Source organism: Giraffa tippelskirchi, chromosome 7 (genome assembly GCF_054371585.1).
Source record: "Giraffa tippelskirchi isolate mGirTip1 chromosome 7, T2T-mGirTip1v1.2.pri, whole genome shotgun sequence".
Classification (NCBI taxonomy): Eukaryota; Metazoa; Chordata; class Mammalia; order Artiodactyla; family Giraffidae; genus Giraffa; species Giraffa tippelskirchi.
Window position 1 is genome coordinate 1,761,428 of NC_137281.1, and position 14,563 is coordinate 1,775,990.

At 53.8% G+C, this 14,563-nt stretch overlaps 1 protein-coding gene across 2 annotated transcripts; it reads left to right on the forward strand.

Annotated features, from left to right (window-relative positions):
• The first annotated feature begins 1,752 nt into the window (after nt 1–1,752).
• On the forward strand, nt 1,753–8,608 carry LOC145514465 (uncharacterized). Of its 2 annotated transcripts, XM_081512315.1 has the most exons (7): nt 1,753–1,822; nt 2,435–2,526; nt 3,786–3,891; nt 6,468–6,557; nt 7,026–7,120; nt 8,248–8,286; nt 8,341–8,484. In XM_081512315.1, the coding sequence occupies exons 1-7, from the start codon at nt 1,753–1,755 to the stop codon at nt 8,482–8,484; spliced, it is 636 nt and encodes a 211-aa protein (XP_081368441.1). The 2 variants fall into 2 exon arrangements, with proteins under 2 accessions (XP_081368441.1, XP_081368440.1); XM_081512314.1 differs by having other exon boundaries at nt 3,786–3,933; nt 8,248–8,608.
• The last annotated feature ends 5,955 nt before the right edge of the window (nt 8,609–14,563 follow it).

Sequence of the window (14,563 nt, forward strand, 5' to 3'; positions counted from 1 at the left end):
TTGGGGCTCACTAAGGGCACAGAGCAAGGTTCACAGATGAGAAGGGCGCGTGGAAAACAGCTTTTGCGCCTCCAGTGATTCTGTGCGCCTGCGTGGCTGCGGGTGGGGGCTGGGAGCACTTTTGGGGCGCGCGGTTTTGAGGGGCAGCCCCTGGGGGAGGGGCCTGGGCGAGGTTGAGGGTGGGCCTGGGTGTCCGCCAGAGGGAAGCTGTACTGGGGAGGGTGAGGGGTCATTTCAGTCTGTGGGTCTGCCTTTGTGCCTGTCTGGAGGGTGTGTGTGTGTGTGTGTGTGTGTGTGTGTGTGTGTGTGAGATCAGGACTGCCTGGGAGGAGTGTGTTCAGTTCTGAGAAGCAGGCCTGCCCACCGCAGTGGGGGGGTCTCTGAATTTCCCTGGATTTCTCTGCAGGTGTGTTTGTGTCATGAAGCCCTGGTTTCCGCAGTCTGCATCTGAAACTGTGTGTTTCCAATGAGTGTGTGTGTGTGTGTGTGTGTGTATCTGGCCTGCGGTTCCCGCGCTATTTGACGCACCCTGTATTTACAGGATTATGTGTGAGGGTCTGCGATGGGTCTCATGCTTCTTCAAAAAAGGCTTAGAGGAAGAGGTTTGACTCTAGGTTACCAGATACTGTGTGCTGAGTGTGTGTTTTTAAGCATATTTAATTCTCATGTTTAATCATGTATAGTCTTCATTTTCATGGAGGGGAGGCTGACAGCCCAAGAGGTTAAAAAACCCCGAATCAGGGCTTGCCAGGTAAAATGCAGGCTGCCTTCTTAAATTCAAACTTCAGACAGATACTGAATTACCTTTTAGTATAAATGTGTCACAAATATTTCCTGGGAGCCCATACTTAAAGATAATTTAATAAATTTTTAATAATTTTTTTTAAATGTAGATATGACCCATGCAGTGTTTAAAGACTACTTAAACTAAAAATTGATTTGTGTATCTGAAATTCAAGTCTCCATTTACTGCGTATTTATTATAACGTTGCTGTTGTTGAATGTGGCCAACTTGATCGTTGAGCTCCCCCAGCTAGTGACTGGCAGGCTGGCATCCCCTCCAGTTCTCACCCCCAGACACGCTGGCCCAAGTCCTCCCCAGGGTGATGCTGGGGCGGAGCTGAGGACCCCACACTGAGCCTGTGACGAGCACCCTCCCTGCAGGCCGGCCCCTCCCCAGGGCTGTGCTGGGGGGTCTGGGGCCCGGCCCCTCCCCTTCACTGCAGTCCTGAGGGCAGGACTGATGCCCCCTGTACCTGGACGGCCCCGAGGACAGGGAGGGGAGGGTCTGTCTGAACCCCTCGGTCCAGCTGCCTGGTAGCCCTGGGACGGAGCTGAAATATGGTGATGGTAATGCTGACCTTGAGGTGCACTTACTGAGTGCCTGCTGTATGCCAGGCTCCGGAGGCCCTTTCTGTATTAGTTTACTGAGCTGCGCATCCAGGGTGCTGGCACTTTGCGTCATATTTCTTGTGTTTCTTAAAGGATCATAAACGCACGGACCCTGCCCTTTCCCTTGCCAGACACCATGCCACACACTCCCTGAATCACATACTGGACGTTGGAAGCAACTCTATGGGGGTGGCATTGTCAGCAGGTCCCCTTGGATGTTGCGGACCTGGAGACGTGGGGAGGGGATGGAGCTGTCTGAGTCCACCCGACCTCTGAGAGCCACACCCGGGCCCCCTGGCTCCGCCACCCAGGCACTGACTGCTCTCTCTCCTGTCCGCAGGGAACACCTGTGGAGTCACCATGCTGCCTCTGAGCACCATCGAGGCCCGGGAGACCGAGGAGGTGCAGACCAGGCCACCGAAGAAAGGAGGTGAGACCCGGAAAACTGTGGGCAGGCGGGAGTGGGGAGCGCCTCCAGGGCACAGGCGATGGGGACGGGATGACCCTGAAGATTGGCCCTGACCCCAAATGTCTCCACTGGCTCTTCCCGGGCAGGGACACCCAGGATGCAGCGGGTCCTGTCACTGCCCCGCTCAGAGCCTGCAGGGAGCTCCTGGGAGCTGAGCCCGTTTGGGCCCTTTTTGTGGCCTGGACACCCCTGCTTTCTTACCCCAGCCCCTCCCCTCACCCACACTGCCTGTCTGTCCCTTGTGGGCCTTTGGGATACAAGTGAATGCAGGTCTCACTCACTCCGGGGCGACCTCCAACAAGTGTCCCAACCTCTCTGTGTCTCGGTTCGCTCATCTCTAAAGTGGGTTGCTGCTAATACCCTTCTCAGAGGGTTATTATGAAGGACCACATAAACGAATATGTGAACAATACTTAATAGCAGGTCTGGAACATACTCCACACGTATTAGCTCCTGTTACTGGTTTCGTGATGAAGACTGTTTACTACCGAGCTTCTCAAGCTGCAGAGGGTCAGACGGTCTCATGCCTCTTTCCTCCTCCCTCAGGCTTCCTTTCTCAGAAGCCTCCCTCAGGCTTGCGTTCTGAGAAGGCTGATTTTCTGCCGAAGAAGTCCAAGAGAATGAAGGGATCGGTGTCCTTCAGGGTCCTGCCGTTCTGCCCCGTGGTAAGCCTGCTTGCTTCTTCCCTTTTCACGGGAGGCCCCTGGGCTGAGTGATCACATGGATTGGCCACCCTCTCTGCCCACCAGAGACCCTTGGGCGCCCGGGTGCCCCTTGCCCCTGCCTCGTCCCGGATGTGGCCCCATCCTACGAAGGGGACGGTTTTCCTTGAGGCTGCTGCCCTCCTTCCTGCCTCCTCCTTGCTAATTCCAGCTTCTGCTCCTATGTCGTCTCCTCCATGAGGCTTTGCTTGCTCCCTTTCACCCCGTTTCTCTCCAGCCCCTTGCCTTCCTGACTTTGCTTCAGAGTAATTATTGACAGCATACCTTGGAGCTATTTTTTAACCATCTCTCTCCCCTACTAGAGTAGTTTTGTGGGGTCAAGAGCCTCTTTTGTTGTTCAATGACATATCCCCTCTGCCTAGCGCAGATGTAACCAGCGCCAGGCACGCATACGCTCGGGCTGATTAAATGAAGGAATAAGTCAGGGAACAGTCCCTCCTGCGAAGGCAGGTGTGGCCTTGTCCACCTGGGTACCATTCCTCCTACCAACACCCTTGTCTTTCCCACAGGAGCTAGCACAAAAATTTCCCTAGGTCAAAGGTGGGCAGACTACAGTCATTCAGCCCACAATTTGTTTGTGTGAATAAGGGCTTCTCGGCACATCCACCCCCAACCTTAGGTAGAGTCTGGGCTGTTTTCTTGTAAAATCCAGTAGCTGAGACACAGACTGGATGATCAAGAAAGGCTACACAATTTGCCATGACACTTTCAACGACAGCGGTGAATGATGATGCTTCCAATAGATGCAGGCTGACATCAGTTCAGGTGAAGGTGTGAGAATGCTTAGAAAAAGGAGGGAAACTCTTGAACTACTGGGACTCTGATGCACAGGGTGAAAGATCCTTGCAGTTTGGGTCCAGCACACGTGCTACATCCATGTGTTTCTACCTGTGGGGTGTGTGTTTCTTCTTATCTAAGTAACAAGTTTAAGAACCACTCCTTACCCCTATTACCTGCACTACTGAGTCTCCTCCACCTAAAACCCGCCCAAGGCCACCGTCTATATCAGTTTCTCTAAGCAGTGAGGCGGAGGAGGCCCGGGACCCTCCCCCCAATAATAAAAGTGAATCGAACACGCCCGTGCTGGCGTCACGCACACTGTTAACCACCTGCTTGTGTTTGGGGGACCAACGTTGGAGGTGCAAGATTGTGCCTATCACTGAGCCGCTCAGCGCTGTTCATTCCTGCGGGTTTACCAGCAGGTCCCCTGGACTTCTTCGGAGCCAGCCCTGCCCGGGCCCTCAGGACAAGCGGTGAGCAAGACGGCCCGCTCCAGCCCAGACCCTGAGACCGAGCCTGTGTCGAGAGGTCATTTGCGCGGCCGCAGCTCCGAAGAGTCCGGCCATCAAGGTTGGCTCAGCGCTGGGCGGGGGGCGGCGGGAGGGCGGAGGGGGGTCTCCGCGGGGAGGGCGGGGGCGCGCGCCGTGGGGGCTCCACGCGGGCGGCGGGCGGCCTCGGACCCTTCCGAGCCGCGCGGGGACTCCGGGCCCCAGGATTTCTGGGGCCACTGGAAGGAGCGAATCCTGGAGGGGACAGAGGAGTGGGTCCCCCCCCAGAGTGGGGTGTCCGGAGACGGGGATGGTGGGGACCCCCTCCAGGACAGGCGGAGGGGGCCCCGGGTCCTGGTCCCCAGGTTTGGGGGGCGGGAGGGGCGGACGCGGGGATTCTGCGGTTTGATGGGGGAGGCGGAGGTTCGGGGGCGGCTCTCCACCTGGGAAGCCAGCTGAGTGTCAGGGTTCAGCTAGCGAGTGCGGAATGAGACAGAGGATGACGACTTTGTGGGGAGTCCAGAAGGCAGTTTGAAGGAGGCAGGAGGCCCTATGGATGTGTTTGGGGGTTCACGGAGGACGCTCGAGAAGTTCGCTGATGGGAAGGGCGCGTGGGAAACAGCTTTTGCGCCTCCGGTGGTTCTGTGCGCCTGCGTGGCTGCGGGTGGGGGCTGGGAGCACGTTTGGGGCGCGCGGTTTTGAGGGGCAGCCCCTGGGGGAGGGGCCGGGGCGAGGCTGAGGGTGGGCCTGGGTGTCCGCCAGAGGGAAGCTGTACTGGAGAGGGTGAGGGGTCATTTCAGTCTGCGGGTCTGCCTTTGCGCCTGTCTGGAGGGTGTGTGTGTGTGTGTGTGTGTGTGTGTGTGTGTGTGTGAGATCAGGACTGCCTGTGAGGAGTGTGCTCAGTACTGAGAAGCCTGCCCACCTGAGTGGGGGTCTCTAAATTTCCCTGGAATGTGTCTGCAGGTGTGTTTGTCTTTATGCCCTGCTTTCCGCAGTCTGCATCTGAAAATGTGGGTTTCTAACAGTAGTTTGCGGGTATCTGGGCGGGTGTTCCCCCAAACTGATGCATCTTTTCTTTGCAGGATTATATGTGAGGGTCTCTGATTGAATCTTATGTTTCTTTAAAATATTTAAAGAAGGTTTAAAGAAGGCAGAGGTATTGACTCTGTTCCAGATAATGTATTCTGAATGTGCGTGAATTTAACCATATGTAAGCTTCGTGTTTAATAATTAATTTTACTCATTTTTCTGGAAGGGAGAATTGACATAACAAGAGGTTAAATAACCCCTGAATCAGAGCTTACCAGGTAAAATGCAGGATCAGTTCAGTTTAGTTGAATCGTTCAGTCGTGTCTAACTCTTAACGACCCCATGGACTGCAGCACACGGGGCTTCCCTGTCCATCACCAACTCCCGGAGCTTGCTCAAACTTATGTCCTTAGCGTCGGTGATGCCATCCAACCATCTCATCCTCTGTCGTCCCCTTCTCCTCCTGCCTTCAGTTTTCCCAGCATCAGGGTCTTTTCTAATGAATCAGTTCGCATCAGGTGGCCAAATATTGGAGTTTCAGCTTCAACATCAGTCTTTCCGATGAATATTCAGGTTTGACTTCCTTCAGGATTGATTGGTTTGATCTCCTTGCAGTCTAAAATGTAGGAGGGTTACCTACTTTTGAATTTCAGACAAATAAAGAATTACCCTTGGACATAAGTATGTCCCAAGTATTTCCAGGGATATACATAAACAGGTTAGTATATTAAATAAATTATTTTTAGGTAAGTACTTACCATGCAGTGTTTGGGACTTCTTATAGTAAAATATGATCTGTGTATATGAAATTCGCATCTCAGTTTTCTGTGTATTGGTTGTAATGTAGTTGTTAAATCTGGTGAACTTGATCCTTGAGCTCCCCCAGCTAGTGACTGGCAGGCTGGAATCCCCCCTAGTTCTCACCCCCAGACACACTGGCCCAAGTCCTGCCCAGGGTGATGCTGGGGCGGAGCTGAGGACCCCACACTGAGCCTGTGCCGAGCACCCTCTCTGCAGGGCCGGCCCCTCCCCAGGGCTGTGCTGGGGGGTCTGGGGCCCGGCCCCTCCCCTTCACTGCAGTCCTGAGGGCAGGACTGATGCCCCCTGTACCTGGACGGCCCCGAGGACAGGGAGGGGAGGGCCTGTCTGGACCCCTTGGTCAGGCTGCCTGGTAGCCCTGGGAAGGAGCTGGAAGACAGGCCTGGGAATGCTCCAGGAGTGCACTTACTGAGTGCCTGCTGTATGCCAGGCTCCTGAGGCCCATTTGATACCCAGTCAGCCGAGCTTCAGCTTCCTGGCCCCAGCACTCTGTGTCACAGGTTTTCTAGTTTTAGAGGGGGAAGCCCCAGGTACCACGAGCCCTGCCCTTTTCCTTGCCAGGTGCCATGACAACCGCTCTCCCCAGATCACACTCTGGGCCTTGGATGGAACCAGGAGGGAGGCATGGTCAACACGTCCCCTTGGATGTTGGGGACCTGGAGACGTGGGGAGGGGATGGACTGTCTGAGTCCACCCAACCTCTGAGTCCACACCCGGGCCCCCTGGCTCTACCGCCCAGGCACTAACTGCTCTCTCTCCTGTCTGCAGGCAGGGCCTGCCGTGTCATGATGCTGCCTCTGAGCACCATCGAGGACAAGGAGACCGAGGAGGTGCAGACCAAGCCCCCGGAGAAAGGAGGTGAGACACACGTGGGGTGGAAGGTATAGGCCGGTGGGAGTGGGCAGGGTCTAGGGCAAGGGTGATGAGGAGGGGTTGACCCTGGAGACTGGACCAGTCCCAGGTGTCTCCTTGTGGCTCCTCCTGGGGTGGGGGGCCCTGAGGACACCCAGGATGGAAGTCACTGACATCACCTCGTGTCCGTGTGTCTGTCACTCCTCTGCTCAGAGGCTGCAGCCTGCAGCAGCTGTCCTCACCTCTCTGTGCCTCAGTTTCCTCATCTCTAAAGCGGGACAATGATAGTATCCATCTCAGAGAGTCATTATGAACAATCAGTTAAGCTAATACATGTAAAATATGAGAGTCTCTGGACATGGAAAGTACTCAGCACGTGTTAGTTTTTGTCACTGGCTTCATGATGGAGATACTGAGTGTCTCAAGCCTCAGCAGGCAAGATGGTCTCAAGCCTCTTTCCTCCCCCCCACGCAGCCCTGCTTTCTGAGAACCCTGATGAAGAACCTCGGAAGAAGCCCAGAGGAATGAAGGGAAGACTGTCTTTCAAAGTCCTGCCGTTCTGTCCCATAGTAAGCCTGCTTGTTTCCTCTCTTTGACCTGAGATCCCCTAGGTTGTGACAGGTCAGGCACCTCCACCACACTCTCTGCCCAGCCACCCTTGGGTGGCTGGGTGCCGCTTGTCCACCCCCCAGGATATGGCCACCATCGTCTGGGTGGTGTTGCCCTCTTTCCTGCCTCCTTCTGTTTCCTAAATTCCAATCTCGGCTCCAATGCCACCTCCTCCACGAAGCCTCCCTTGCTCCCTTTTGCACCATTTCTCTCTAACCCCCTGCCAATGCTGAATTTTCATCAGATAATTATTGCTACCTAAGAACATACCTTGAATCTATGTGTTCATCATCTGTTTCCCCTACCAGAGTAGTTCTGTGGGGGGAGGACCCTCCTCTGTTGTTCAATGACATATCCCCTCTGCCTAGAGCAGCTGTAACCAGCGTCCTGCACTGTATACACTCGGGCTGATTAAATGAAGGTATGAATTAGGGAATGGTCCCTCCTGCGGAGACAAGCATGGCCTTGTCCACCTGGGTACCATTCCTCCTTCTCCTACTAACCCCCTTGACTTTTCTGGGGGGACCACCTGTCTCCACGCACTTTGGATGAATCTGATCCCACCCATCCTCAGACCAGCTCCAGGTACGCCCCTGACCAATCAGAGCCGGCGGTGCCAAGGTTCCCTGTGATTGGGCCTGGGCTGGGCACGTGACTCACCCTTGGCCAATGAGACGTCTGCTCTGTCTCTGGGCTTCTTAACAGGCAGAAGGGAGCCTGGAGGGACCCTGGTGAGAACCAGGGGGGCCGTGGGGAGGGGTCAGGGGAGGCCCTGGGTCAGATGCCTGCGAGAACATCTTACTAGTGCGACTAGCACTACTCTTAAAGAAATTTTCTTATTAGGAATTAATGTGCGAATCCAAGATTTTATAAAAACAGTACAAAGATTATCAAAATTCACCGAGTGTTGCCACATATTCTATTTGCATGTTTTCTTCTATACATTTAGATATAATATTGATGGTACGTAAGATTCTGCAAAGCAAGGGATGCCCCCCCACACTCTGCAAGGAATAACATGACCCCAAAATGTCTCTAGTGTGACACTGACATTCTCCTCTTGTTTCTCTGTTCTCTTTCCTTCCAGCCGAGCGTCTGCTTCAGCTACTACGTGGAACCGGATGACGCTGAGCCCGAGCCCGAGCCCGAGCCCGAGCCCGAGCCCGAGCCCGAGCCCGAGCCCGAGCCCGAGCCCCAGGTGGTTCCTGACGCTTCGAAGTCGGACCCGAATTGCACCTTTGTCCCTCTGCCTGTGCTGGAGTTCCGCGAGGTCAAGGTGTGCGAGTGTCCCCTGTGCTGCCTCAGCTTCGTCACTGCTTCCTAAACCCCCAGGGCCCTCCGCTGCCCGCTCCTGACCGCGCGCCCCCGAATCATGCATGCTGGGCTACGGCGATGAAAAATCCCCCAATGTGGCGGCTTCAATAAACCCGACTCGCTGTCTCTCTCAAGGCTGTGGTCTGTGTGTGAAACTCCCAGGGCTGGGGCGCGCCGCTCGGTGGAGTTGGGCAGCCAGGGTCCTTTCACCTCGGTGCTCTGTGCCACGTGGCTGGAGAGGGCTCACCCCCCTCCCACACACACACCCAGTCCACATGCTGGTTCCGGGCAAGTGGGGGGATGAGGAGAGGGCAAGACGCACTTCAGTCCTTCAGGGGGCGCCTCCTACAAGAAGCCCAGATCACTGTTCCTCACCGCTCATTGGCCAGGGCGGGTCACATGATGCCATCTAGTTGCAAGGGATGCTGGGAACTGTAATCCTTAGCTGAACAATCCCGTGCCATCTAATAGCTTCTGTTATTATAGCAAAGGAGAATGAATAATGTGTCCAGCTCTGATCAGGTCTATTATGTTAATTTATCCCCAGCACAGGTTGTGATGAACACATGAGTGAATAAATGGATTCTTCAATTCTGTATCTCTCCTCCATGGACCAGAATCTCCTCCCCTCTTTTTTTTAATGCAGATAATTAGAATGAAGAAGTTTTCTTGGGTATTGACCATGCTGTAGGCACCAATCCAGTGTCTTTACACATGTTGATCCCCTTAATGCTCACGACCACGTGGCCAATTCTGTTATTCTGTCTCTTTCTGAGATAAGAGAACAGAGGCACAGAGTTCCTGTCGCTTGCTTCAGGTCACACAGATCATAAGGAGCCAAGCCAGGATTCAAATCCAGGGAGGCTGACTCCAGAGACTGTGCCAACAGGACTTAGCAGTTAAACAACAACAACAAGCCCCTGTATCAGACTCCTTCGGTGGCAAGCAACAGAAACCCTGACTCAGGGCCTTTGCACTGGCTGTTTCCTCCCCCTGCAGTGCCCTTCCCCCAGGGTTTTTCTGTTGTTGATTCAATCAGCATCTTTTCCAGTTCCTCCTTGTATGCAGGTATTGTTGACGTCACAGCTTATGAGATATTTATGACAGTTCTTTGGTGCTGGCTGATTTTAAGATTATCACCAGTTTCCAGCCCTCTGTTACTTAGGAAAGCACCCACTCATTTCTGAGAAGTAAAATGATCACCCATGAGTTTCAGCACTTCAACAATTTAGAAGACTATAGAGCGAGTTTTCTCTTTAAGATACTACATGCATTTCACAAGAATCTCAAGTTGTAACAAGGTGTATTTATTAAAACAAAACAAAAAGCCTCTCTCTCTTTCTCTACCTTCTACTTTTGAAGTTTTAATTTTGCGGATATTTATAATCTATTCATCTTGAGAAATTTCTTTCAAAAGTTTTGCTTTCAAAAACCAGATTCCAGGGGTACAAGCACGTATCCCTCAGACTAACTGAAGGAAAAGCATGAGAGTGGGTGAGGCGGTGAAGCCCCTGGAACTCTCGTGCATTCTTAGGGAAGTGTGAATCGGTGCTGCTCTTTAGAAGAGAAAACTGCTGGCTGGCAGAACTGCACATATGCATGTCCAACCCCAAAAACCCCGTTCTTGGGTATATTCCCAATAGAAATGCGTATTAAGCTAACAGAGGGTGTGTACGAAGATGTTTCATGACACCTCTTACACTGTTGGTGGGAATATAAACTGGTGCCGTCACTCTAGAGAACAGTGTGGAGGTTCCTTAAAAACTAAAAATAAAGCTGTCATATGAGCCAGCAATCCCACTCCCAGGCATGTATCTGAAGAAAACTCTACTTGGAAAAGATCCATGCATCCCTATGTTCAGAGCAGCACTGTTTACAACAGCCAAGACATGGAAGAAACCACAGGGTCCATCAGCAGACGAACGGATGAAGAAGATGTGGTACATATACACAACGGAGTATCACTAAGCCATCACAAAGAATGAAATTATGCCATTGGCAGCAACATGGATAGACCTAGAGATTATCATACCGAGTGAAGTCAGGCAGAGAAAGACAAATATCTTATAATATAACATATAGATGGAATCTCATAAAAATGGACTTAGGAACCAGAAACAGACTCACAGACATAGGAAACACACGTAAAATTACCAAAAGGGAAAGGGGTTGGGGAAGGGATAAATTAGGCCTTTGGGATTAGCAGATGCAAACTGCTCTATACAAAAATACATAAGGTCCTGCTGCATAGCCCAGGGAGCTCTATCTAATATCCTGTAATGAAAACCAATCTGAAAAATCATACATATTTCTATCCGAATCACTTTGCTGTGCCCCCAAAACTAATACAACATCGTAAATCCACTATACTTCTATAAAACAAAAACAAAAATGAACTCATATATATATGTGTTGTTGCTTCGGTAGTGTTTGCTCTTTGCGACTCTATGGACTGCAGCCTGCCAGTGTATATAGGCTTCCTTCGTGTCTCAGACAGCAAAGAATCTGCCTGCAAAAATATAGGTTAACTCATATATATATCAGTTCAGTTCAGTCCAGTCGCTCAGTCGTGTCTGACTCTTCGTGACCCCATGGATTGCAGCACGCCAGGCCTCCCTGTCCACCACCAACTCCCAGAGTTTACTCAAAGTCACGTCCATCCAGTTGGTGATGCCCTCCAACCATCTCATCCTCTGTCGTCCCGTTCTCCTCCCACCTTCAGTCTTTTCCAGCATCAGGGTCTTTTCAAATGAGTCAGTTCTTCACATCAGGTGGCCAAAGTATTGGAGTTTCAGCTTCACCATCAGTGTTTCCAATCATATATATATATATGTATATATAAACTTTATATATATACATGCATATGTATAAAGAATGTTCATAACAGGTCCATTCATGATAGTCCCAAAGTGCCAGCTACCCAAATGTCTACAGCATCTCTCATCTTTTGCGCTGCGAGTCCATTTGATTAAGGTCTGACCAGAGTCCATCCTTAAGGGTAAGGACCATCCTTAATACACAGGCCAGGCGAGGTGTATTTCGGCAAGCGTGTGCCCATTCCAAGAGAGTCTCAGTTGCCCCCATCTTGGGGGTTTTGCGAGTAGGCCATTGTGAGCAGCAGTGAGTGTGTGGGTGTTTGGGAGAGTGGTCACCGCGGGCCTGGGGGTCACTGTGCATTTGGTCATTCCCAGCCCCCGGCCCTCGCCACCCACGGGAATCCAGGCCTTTGTGTCTCCGCAGCTCGGCAGTAGAACACGGTTCTTCCCTGGCAAGCCCACGTCCCGTCTCCTGGAAGACGTGGGCCCGGGCGGGAACCAGGTGGGGTAGGGGAGGGGCGAGAGTGGGGGCCCAGGTGGAACCCCCCGCCAGGGAGACAGTGATGCCGGGACGCTAGGCTCACAGAGGGGATGTGAGGCCAGAATTTCCAGTCCTCCGACCCTGATGACAACAAACTTGTTGCAGGCAGTTTTAACCGCTCGATCTGAGCACCGTGTGGACCGGGGGCGTGCGGGGGTCGTGAGCCGCTCCTTCCGCGCTTTTGCCCTGGTGGCTCCCAGGCACGTTTGGAGGACCCCCCGCCCCACGCGGGACGCCCCAGTCCAGCACTGCGCCAAGCCCCACCCCACCCCGACTCCGTGCCCCTGGGCACCCGTGCCAAGTCACAGCCGGGTTGGGGGCAGCGGGGGGCAGTCCCGCGTGGCGGCTCTGAAGGGTAGTGGACGGTGCTCAGGGCTGGGGGGCCGAGGGGACCGGGGATGCAGGGGGAGGCGCTTGCAGGCGCAGAGCGAAGGCGAGGGGCGCCCTGGGAGCGGGTCTGCGGGTGCGGGGTGGTCTCGAGGGGGCGCGGCCCGGCAGCCTGGGAGGGGCCGGCCGGCTGGGCGGGCGCCCAGGAAGGCCCGCGTCTCTGGGCCGGTCTGGCGCGCCGGCCGCCTGGGCTCCCGCGGAGGCCTGCTGCCACCTAGCGGCGGGAGGCGGGGCCGGGCACTTGGCGGCCGGCGCGGAGGGGCCCTCGCGGCTGTGCTTTCCCGGCCAGCGGGCAGCGCGGGCTTCAGGGCCGGGGCCACAGCAGGGACTCGGAGACCCCGCGCAGCGGGTGGTGGACGAGGTCTTCCGCCCCTCATCCCCTAAGAACAATACAATTGTCGTGTAGTCGCTCAGTCGTGTGCCACTCTGTGCGACCCCGTGGACTGCAGCCCCCCAGGCTCCTCTGCCCAGGGGCTCCTCCAGGCAGGCATACTGGAGCGGGTGGCCATGCCCTCCTCCGGGGGACCTTCCCCACCCGGGGACCAAGCCCGCGTCTCCTGCATTAGCCAGCAGAGTCTTGAGCCCCGTGCCACAGGCGAAGCCTGAATGACACGGACTCAGGAAGAAGTTTTCACTTTTGCAAATAGATATAAAAGAAGCAGAGGCGGCTCTCACGTCCCCGGGGGGTCGCAGCGGGGGTGGGCGCAGTGCCCGCTGTTTCTGTTCCCAAGCCGGGAGGGGGCAGGAAAGGGACTGAAGGTGAAGGAACTGAGCTGGTTTCTAACTCCTGCTGGAGATTTTCCAGGTGCAGTCACCCACAGCGGGACCCTGAATCCTTGAGCTGAACCCCCTGAGGGGCAGAAAAGAGGGTGGTGGGGGGCGCAGAGGGGGTGCAAAACCTACATCAGGCGTCAGCTGCCAAGTGTGTATTTTTAAAATAATAAACATGGACTTCTGGCTTCAGAAATGCCATCCGGTTCACAGCGGTACTCAGTTCAGGGTTTAAAGTCACCCAGAGGCACAGCCTCCTGAGATGAATGTGAAGTCACGACTGGGGAAATCCTCGAGGGCGTTTGGAAATGATGTCGCTCTGCTTTCGGGAGTAATGAGGCGTGAGGGGGAGATGAGCGCCTGGGGTCACGTGCTCGAAGGTCTCCATCCTGCCAGACCTGCCGTCTCCTCTCCCTGGGGAGTCCCAGAAGTGAGTCCTTTCACCAGCCTCCTGGGAATCTGTGTTTAGTGTGTCCGAGTGAGGGAAAAATGAACTCATGTTTGCCACCTTTTTGCCAGGTATCAAAATGGCCTTTCTGAGAACGGATTCATGTATCTTTATGACTGAGTCCCTTCGCTGTACACCTGAAAGTGATCCACAGCACGACCTGTACAACAGTCCCCAGCCTCCCCAGCCAGGGGGAGAGATTCTTCAATGTCTCAGCTACCAGGGAAGCTCATAAGCTAGGTACATAGACTGCAAATTCTGACCCCTCTTTGAGTCTCTCATCTCTGGGTGCTTCCTCGTGTCTCACACTAGACAAAACACATGCTAATAAGTCTTTGTTGACTTTGCTCTCATTCACCTGTCTTGGCCCAGTTTCTTTCACAGAATTTGGGGTCTATATACCTAATTTGTTTGGGGGGGGCGCACAAGACTGCCCTCTCTTTAGACACCAGACAAGTTTTCTGTGGGTTCCCAGGCTGCCCACACTTCTGATCAATTGGCTACAAATTCGGGATTCCTCAATTCCCTCGAGTTCTGTTATTCACTAGAGGGGCTCACAGAATTGAGAAAAGTGCCATGCTCACAATGTAATATTATATATGTGAATATATACATTAATAGCTATTTTTATTCGTTTGGTTGTGCCCGGTCTAAGTGGCAGCAGGCAAACTCTCAGTGGCAGCATGTGGGATCTGGTTCCCTGACCAGGGATGGAACCTGGGCCCCCTGCCCTGGGAATGGGGAGGCCCCATCCCGGGACCCCCAGGGACGTTGCTGTGATGCTCCAGTGCAGAGATGCACGGAGCTCCGGGGTCCCCGGGGCGCCTCCTTCCTGCATATCCAGGAGCGTCTGCAGGGAGGCTCATTCAAGCACTGAGGGTCCCGGGTCTTTGTTAGTGTTTCATTATGGGGGTCTCGGGTCTTTGTTAGTGTTCCATTATGGGGGTCTCGGGTCTTTGTTAGTGTTTCATTATGGGGGTCTCGGGTCTTTGTTAGTGTTCCATTATGGGGGTCCCGGGTCTTTGTTAGTGTTCCATTATTCAGGCTTGGTTGATTGAATCATTTGCCACATGATTGAATTCCATCTCCTGTGCCTCCATCTCCTCCCCGGAGGTCAGGGTGATGT